Raw genomic sequence first — 8,121 nt, 5'->3', positions numbered from 1 at the left:
AATTGGGTCTCCGAACAAAATTAGCTTTCCTTCAAGACGCTCTTCAACTTGCATATTGCATCAGATATATGAGTAATAAAAAACATATAGCTCGTTTGTCAAGGAGAAAGACTTATAAAACAAAAGTTTGAAATTACAAAACACTAACCAGCATTGTGCACGGGAAAACAAAATGGTTAAGTCGAATTCAGGATAGTCAGCCAGTATTAGACAGGAGAAGACAATGTTAAACAGAATTTGCCAAACAAGTTTAAGCCATTCATCCTTGTCAAAATAAGTCATGACTGGGTAGAAGCCGAAAAAACACTGCATTTGCTACAACCATAATGAAAAAGCAAAAATGTGGTAAATTAATTAAGGTTTTTCATAGAACTCACACTCACTAAAACTCTAATTTAAACTTGTTTCTTGGCTTTTCTTGGCTATAAAGTAGAGGATCATTTTAACAGTCGGACAGATCACTCATCTTCTTCAATAACCTTGGTCCCTAGACCCTTCAACCCTTCTGGTGGAATCTCCGCAACTGTGACAAGAGAGTACAGCTCTTCCTTGGAATCTTCGTCATCATTTCTTCTTCGAGCAATCCGAACCCGAATCCTCCTAGGCACACTTCGGATCCCTCTGCTCCAAATATGTTTGTTCAACTTGACGTCTACTCTCACGTCATTTGTCCCCATAGCTTTTTGTGCAAACTTTCTTATCTCCTTGATGGCTTTAGGAGCCTTCTTCTTGAAGGTACTGCGTGTAGAATTACAAGACAATATCAGTAAGGTAAAATTCATTTCCTTATTCTTCACATTGCACAACCAAATACGATACAGTTGGATGGTCGATTCTCTGTAACTTATCAGATTTACAAACAAATGGGAACCATGTTTAAAATCATTTGTTAAACAGTCAATTCTATGTAATATATCTAACTTAAAAATAGAAACCATGTTGAATATAGTAAAAGAACCTATACAGAGTAGACGTAGAAAATGATCTAGCAAATACAAAACTGTTTTAGAAAAATCACAGACATCCATAACACTGGTGCTATCACAACACACTAGCAAAACACAAAGGACGGTAATAGCCTCATTTTATCTATACAAGCAACTATTGGATCAATACCAACCAAATTAACAAAAAATACTTACAAGACGAAACAAGGTGCTTGCTTCCAGGATCCGTAATGAACAATCCAAAAAGTTGCTCATAATTGTTAAAAGTACGAGATAGAAAAGACACCCAAAAGAGAGAGAATGATGTGGTTCAAAGTTAAGTATGGATTAAGGCAACTAATCCCAAGACGAGGATATCCTGTAAGTATCTGGCACTTCCATATTCAACAACATATTCAACATGTAACATTCAAATAGGTTGCACTAGCAGAAAACCAACACAACCTGTTGTAAATTGCACACCCAAAGAACAACTTGCATCCAAATAAAAATTCAAAAGGAAAAAACTCAGAAACCCCAAGATTTGGACCTACTAAATTTCTCAAAAATAGAAATAAACAGGAAGAACAAAGACAAGTGAGCATCAAGACCATATGTCAATGAGAAAACAGATCCAAATTCATTTGAAAGAACAGACGAGTTGCACGAATGGAACAGAAGTATAAGCCATAACAAAAGAGGCAGAAAATATGGGTTACCATCCATGCAGTCTCTTGTGGAGGTTTATTGTGTACTCCCTGGTAACCACTTCCTCCTTTCTTCCTTTTGCCTTCTCCACCATTTTCACAATCAGTCCACCTCTTCAATTCTACCTGCATGAAGTAACCCCCATATCAGTGACAATCAGACATGTAACAACCATACTTTTTCAACAAGTCACTACCAATACTCGATCAACGTGGTGTCAGAAACTAAAAATACAAACCAGTCTACTAAGAAATGAATAAAGAAAAAAAAAACAAAACAGGAGTATATACGGCCACTCTGTTATCAAAATTTTAATTTCGGCCTCCAGAAGAGTGTCCTGACTACTTGCTTTTAGCTTCCATGGATATCCAAGACAAGATGAATTTGCCCCAGGGCCAAAATATGACCATAAAAATCATGAATTGCCAAAAGGGGAAGGGAATTTCATGTAGTCAAAACAGAAAATAAATGGAATTCCTAATCTTCAAGGAGAATAAAGTCCCTTCCAACAAAATCTTCTTGCTGCAATATCAAGTCTAACCTAAAATACCACAAGTTTACTATTTCAAAAAAAAAATACCACAAGTTTAGAAATACCAAAAGAAACTAGATTCGGAAGCAAAAGGCGTACGACCTAAGGGAATAAACAGGAAAGAAAGAAACCATAATCGAAGTTTAGCAACATAATCTAAAAATTAGATGAATCCCATTTCTGTAAGACTAACACGCACCAAACCCAGTTCCAGTATGAAAACGAGCAGTCAAAGAAAAAAATCATTTACACCAGTTTTCATGACTTAAAATCATACTACTTACTGATACTTCAAAGTGAAAAAATAACTGATAGCATGCACGGATAAAAAATCACCAATATGCACCGATGTTGAGACATCAATCATGATAATCCTTGTCAGTACACACCAAAGGAAGTTTGATCACAAAAAATTAAAAAAAAAAATCACAGACCAATATTTCATACACCAGCCCACATAGATAGATCTGAATAACATAAATCCAAGTACACGCAGAGACAAACGGAGGAAAGGAAGGAATAGAAGATATAAAAAAAAAAAATAGCCACGTTAAATCGGCGTAAACAGAGAGATCTTCAACCTTAGGAAAAGAGTAAAGAAAAAGAAGAAAGAATAAAACACTACTAAACATCAGTAAAAAGAAGAAGAAAACAGACTTGTCGGAGATCAAAAAATCGTTCTCAAATTCATCCTGATGATAAAGAAACACATAAGACATAAATGCGAAGAAAACAAAAAAAAAAAAAAAGATTGTAAGAAGTAAGAATATTTTATTGAAAATACTGAATCAAACAAACACGGAAGAAAATGAAAGCAAAGAAAAGATCCAGATGGCTTTACCCTTGCAGCTACCACCGTCGCAGGATTAAGGAAGAAGATGAAAGTTCTTAGGGTTTTATGACGGTCGCTGACGGCGCTAAGTAGAAAATGGGTGCACTCATATGAAGGTTGGTACAATGTGATAGGGTTTTGTTTTTTTTTTTTTTAAAGGAACAATTTAATTTTGGTACATATAAAAATTACTATTATATTTTAAAAAGTTTATATATCTTTTTAAAAATTTATAATATAGTAATTAAAAATATTTTCCATTCTATTTAAAAATTTATATTTTCTTTATCCTCCTAAAAACAATATTTCTCATTCACTGGCTTGTTACTTGTAAGTCTCTAATTATTCATTTTTATTTTTTTTAAAAAAATATATTTGATCTTTTTTAAGAATTTACACCATATTTTGATTGCTAGGAAAGGTTTAAACACACTGCTTGAAGCCACGAACATGAATAGTATTACTTTGAGCCTCCCCGTGATTAAAAAGAAAATAATAATAATTATCAATCTAAACAAGGTAATAGGCATGTATTTGTGTGCATATACATACATATATGTATATAATTTAAAACCATCTATCCCCTAGTTCTCAGATTCTGTTCAGTAAAGAGCAAAAATAAAAGCTGACACATGGAGAGATTGAGAATTTATGAACATCTTAAAAATTGGATGTAGAGTGACCGGTGCTTAATTCCCCTTCATAATACTCTCATCGTGTCAAATTCTTTTTTCATCTCTAATCACTCGACAAAATGTAGGAACCTCCAGCTTAAGATTTTACGCCACTGCGTGAACTTCTCCAAAAACTCAGTCCTAAAATCGTCAATCCAGCAATGCCTGCTAAAATCTGATACCATAGATAACAATTTGTTACATAAAAAATTTACGCAGTATCATCAATAATTTCATAACAATGAAATTACGAAAATAAATTATGTAAATTTAAACGTAATTATATACTAATCGACAATAAATGAAATAACGGTAGAGTTATTTTTAAAAAATTATTATATTTATTTTTTAAATTATTTTATAAATACAAAATTTTACATGCTTAATACTTTTATGAATATATACTTGCACAATATATATAAATTTTAGGAATGAAAACTAAAAAACCCCAAGATTCACCAATTACAGAATTTAACATAAGTGGCAGCCAAGGGATGGCGAAGAAAACTGCAATGGAGTTTCAAAGGGAAAAAAAGAAATAGACAACTTCAAAAATCAATGACAATTGCTAGAAGACACAGTGATAAGATTTTGGAATCGGTAGCAGAGAGGATAGATATAAAACTGACCTTTGCATTTCTAACATAATTGGTCGGAGAAGACTTGAAGAAAGATCTCAGCAACTTGAACCAAGACTTCCGGGGCATCAGAATCACTGCAGTGTACTGCTTTTTGCAAGGATAAGGCAGTATTCTTCTTAATGCTGATTGTGCTGCTGATGGGGTAAGAGACTCTCTAAGTCTTGCACGCCCTTCATCTTGCATCTAAGCGAGAAAAATCATCAAAATTTAACAATAATTGACATACAAGTGAAAATTGACAAAACTAGTTGCACCAAGTGCAGCTTTGAATGTGATTCCACATGATAGTAGTGTACTTGAAGAAAAGATAATAGACTCTTTGTGAGATCAATAGAGACTATACTGCATATATAGCAAGTTTTATAGGAAACTAGTTTGTGATCATTCATAAACCAAATTCTAAGCATTGAGTAAGCCCATCTTTGGACATGCATATCATTGTCTTTGCATATTGTTTTACCTTTGGACCACCACAAAAGCATTTGAATTCCAGATCATACACAATCCTAGAGTAAACTTTGAACACAAAAAAATAGAGAGAGAAGGGGAGGGCGGGACTACAAACAAGAGTGATGGGAAGAAGTTACTACCATAAAAGAGGCACCCATGTCACCAGAGTAGACCCTTGACTGGTAGCTGCGCAAAATCCTCTCCAGCCAATAGTAGTTTTCCTAAATGAGTACCAGAAAATGATAACCAAATGTAAAGAAATAAGACTCCATTTTTCTTAAAAGCATAAGGTTCAAGTTTAGACGTCTTTGAGGTGATAAATTAACAGCAAGAAGTGAAATCGATTCCTCTCATCATCTTTGTAATCAGGGGACAGAATGATATTAAATCCAAGAAAAAAAAAATAGACTTAACCTGTAATCCATTTTCATGAGCTCTTTGCTCAATTTCAAGTATGGCTGAAATATCGTCGTTTGAAGGTCCTTCCTCTTGAAGCCGTAATATTTCATCTAAAGCAATATCGACCTGTTAAGAAATAACATGGAACAGAAAAAGTGAAAAACAAAAAAGAGCAGGTTGATCCATAACCTAGTAAAAGAAAACAAGGAAATATTATGTACAACTATAAAATACCAACCAGCTTGGAGGAGATTTCTTGGTCACAAGAAAAGTTTATGCTAATGTCACCACGTACATCACCAGTTCTAGAAGGTTTATTACCGCCAAGAAATACTGAAACGCCAGCAGAATAAATCTGGTGCATGAAGGAAGTTAATAGAACTAGGCCAAAGATCAAGAAGTTCTATAAATGCAAAATAAGCATTACACACCTGCCCGTGCTTAAAACGGAGAACCTGCATTATTTTTGTTTCGAGAAGTTTGCTTAGGAACCCAACACAGTGAATCTCTTCCACCTGAGATGAAAATTATTAAAATGAAACTTTTTGCAGTTTATTCAATAGTCCACAGATGCTCTCTTACATGATTTTTGGATCATATTAAGAAGAAACACCAACCATTGTTCCATTCTTCAACTGCACAGGAAAGCATAGCTGGACAGAGCATTGTGCTTCAACCATGGAGCTACGAACCACTTCTCTGTGAAAATAATTTATCCATTACAGGATAATTCTGATCCCACAAGAAGAACACATCCATAAATATACTAGCAATGTGATACACTTTGCTAGTCAATAATCAAATGGAAAAGAGGTAGAAAGCAGTATAATTAAGAGAGAAAGATATCTTTGGTTGGCGAAGGTAAAAGAGAAATTTAGCATGGAACATAGATTGCCAAAGCTACTAACAAAATCAGATTTCTGAAGCTAATCCTGCTGAAACAGTATGCTTGCTGAAGTGATAAATATCCTGTTAAGAATCTCAATGTTGTTCCCAACTATGATAATGTCAAACCACTACAATTAATACAAATAACCTACCTAATTATGGTTGTAGGAAATGTAAATGGTAAACCCTTGAGGTCATCACGGTTGAAATGGACAGGTTCATGAGGTTTAGGTATTCCACCCTGCATGGAGAAAATCTAGTCAACCAAATAGTTAAGATCTTGAGCTTTGGGTAGCCTAAAAGGAGTTTGAATTTTACCAAATACTGCAAGATCAAAGGAAGTGCTATTTTGGGATCGATATTTCCAACAATCACAACAGTGAAAGTTGATGGATCCTTAAAACAGCTGCTGAAATATTCACAGGCTTTTAGAGGGTCAAGATTTCGAAGGTCACGTATCCTAATTGGCTGCATAAAAGAAATTGCACTTCTGTTATAACATGGGCATTTCCATCATCAAAGCATTTTGTAACTATAAAAGAGGGGATAAGTTATACCCTAAAGAAATAGGAATTTCCATAATTAAGTTCCTTCACCCGGTTTGCAAATGCAGTGTAAGGATCCCTCTCTTGTGCATGAATTGCCTCTTCTGCCATCTGCATCACTATGTTGACTTCTTCTTCTCTCGGTATTACATTTGTCATAAATAGTTGATAAACAAGCTGGAGGAAAAACAAGCTTCAAGGTCAAGACATTTCTTAAATACAAGTGTCTTCAGAACACCCAAAAAAATTGAAGCAATTGACAGACATATCAGATTGGGAGAATCATATCATTATATTATCAAATCTCAATATAAGTCAATAAGACAAAGACATTCCGGATAATTATACCAAATCCATTTTGGTAATTGAGGAGATTTGCTACTGGTATATGGATATTTTATTCATCCAGCAGTAATCATGTAGATAAAACAATAATATTCCTTTCATTCATATGATGCCGAGGATCCTATATTATATTTGAGATGCTTAGAAACTTTAAAGATATGATTATGAAGACAGAACTCGTTATCTCTATACTCAAAAAGGCAAATTCTGGTCAATGCTTATGAGTGGTAAAAGAGCACCGATAAGGCATAATCTGAGAGAAAGGTCTTTTCCCCCTACTTGGAGTAACAGCAACAATTGCAAAGAGAAAATATATATTCATAAAACTTAAATTCAGAAAAAGAGGACACCAAAACTGAATTAACTTTATACCCGCAGTATGGATAAAGGAATTTTCTTGGAGCCATGTCCAAGTTTGCGGATAAGAAGAACAAATAAACCACTTCCATGGCTACTGATATATGCTAGAAATACACTGAGAATGAGATGTTACACTATGCTGCTCTTCAACTTCGAAGGCATGGTTAGAGGGCAAGAATCAATGCAACAAATCTAATGAGACAAACCTGTAAAGCAGTTTCCAGGTCAGTGGGAGAACAATCACAAGAAAACGTTCGCATGTATGCCCCAAGTTTTGTACCAACTTCCACCCTCTTACCAGCAAGCATATCCATTAGAACTGATGGCCTATAGCCAAATACACCAATTTCTCCAGCAATGGTTGATCACATTGAGCAAGAAAAGTACTCGCTTTCCGGGAGTTCCGATAGACCCCCATATGAGAACCCTGTAAAAAAACCTGTTGAAACAAACAGTAGAAAACAACAAAATGATTCACATGAATTAATAAGCAAAGAAATTTTACCTGAAACTCTAAGAGAATGTTGAGGGTAGTGGTATAGCTAATTCACAAGAAGTATAATCCATACTGGAAAAATCAAGTGATCAATTTTTGACAAATATTTCAAAGACTCAAGTAATTTCATATAACTGATCATCAAGAAAGTCGGTACACTTATAAGACACTCGCATGCCATTTGATAATATCAATTCAGTAGCTCCAATGTTCGAATATTCAAACTGCTGCACAATATTCCTGATGCAAATTTTTCAAAAGAGGTTGAGTTATATGGTTGAATCCTATAGTTATCTACTTCTGCCTACTTTATGTATTGCGGAAC

At 34.5% G+C, this 8,121-nt stretch overlaps 2 protein-coding genes across 2 annotated transcripts; both read right to left on the bottom strand.

Annotated features, from left to right (window-relative positions):
* Positions 1 to 226: 226 nt before the first annotated feature.
* On the bottom strand, positions 227 to 3,163 carry LOC148239646 (large ribosomal subunit protein eL31). The gene is made up of 3 exons (XM_088212249.1): positions 3,008 to 3,163; positions 1,646 to 1,759; positions 227 to 738 (listed from the first exon to the last, which is right to left on the bottom strand). The coding sequence occupies exons 2-3, from the start codon at positions 1,726 to 1,728 to the stop codon at positions 459 to 461; spliced, it is 363 nt and encodes a 120-aa protein (XP_088068375.1). The 5' UTR covers positions 1,729 to 1,759; positions 3,008 to 3,163; the 3' UTR covers positions 227 to 458.
* A 313-nt stretch (positions 3,164 to 3,476) lies between these two features.
* LOC110807433 (zinc protease PQQL-like) lies at positions 3,477 to 7,679 on the bottom strand. The gene is made up of 11 exons (XM_088212251.1): positions 7,507 to 7,679; positions 6,608 to 6,772; positions 6,369 to 6,518; positions 6,203 to 6,291; positions 5,780 to 5,861; positions 5,594 to 5,677; positions 5,401 to 5,517; positions 5,178 to 5,288; positions 4,904 to 4,984; positions 4,302 to 4,496; positions 3,477 to 3,847 (listed from the first exon to the last, which is right to left on the bottom strand). The coding sequence occupies exons 1-11, from the start codon at positions 7,612 to 7,614 to the stop codon at positions 3,770 to 3,772; spliced, it is 1,260 nt and encodes a 419-aa protein (XP_088068377.1). The 5' UTR covers positions 7,615 to 7,679; the 3' UTR covers positions 3,477 to 3,769.
* Positions 7,680 to 8,121: the final 442 nt, after the last annotated feature.

This window comes from Carica papaya, unplaced genomic scaffold (assembly GCF_054855325.1).
Source record: "Carica papaya isolate Zhongbai unplaced genomic scaffold, ASM5485532v1 h2tg000051l, whole genome shotgun sequence".
Taxonomy (NCBI): domain Eukaryota; kingdom Viridiplantae; phylum Streptophyta; class Magnoliopsida; order Brassicales; family Caricaceae; genus Carica; species Carica papaya.
This window is presented reverse-complemented; position numbering and strand designations above follow the sequence as displayed.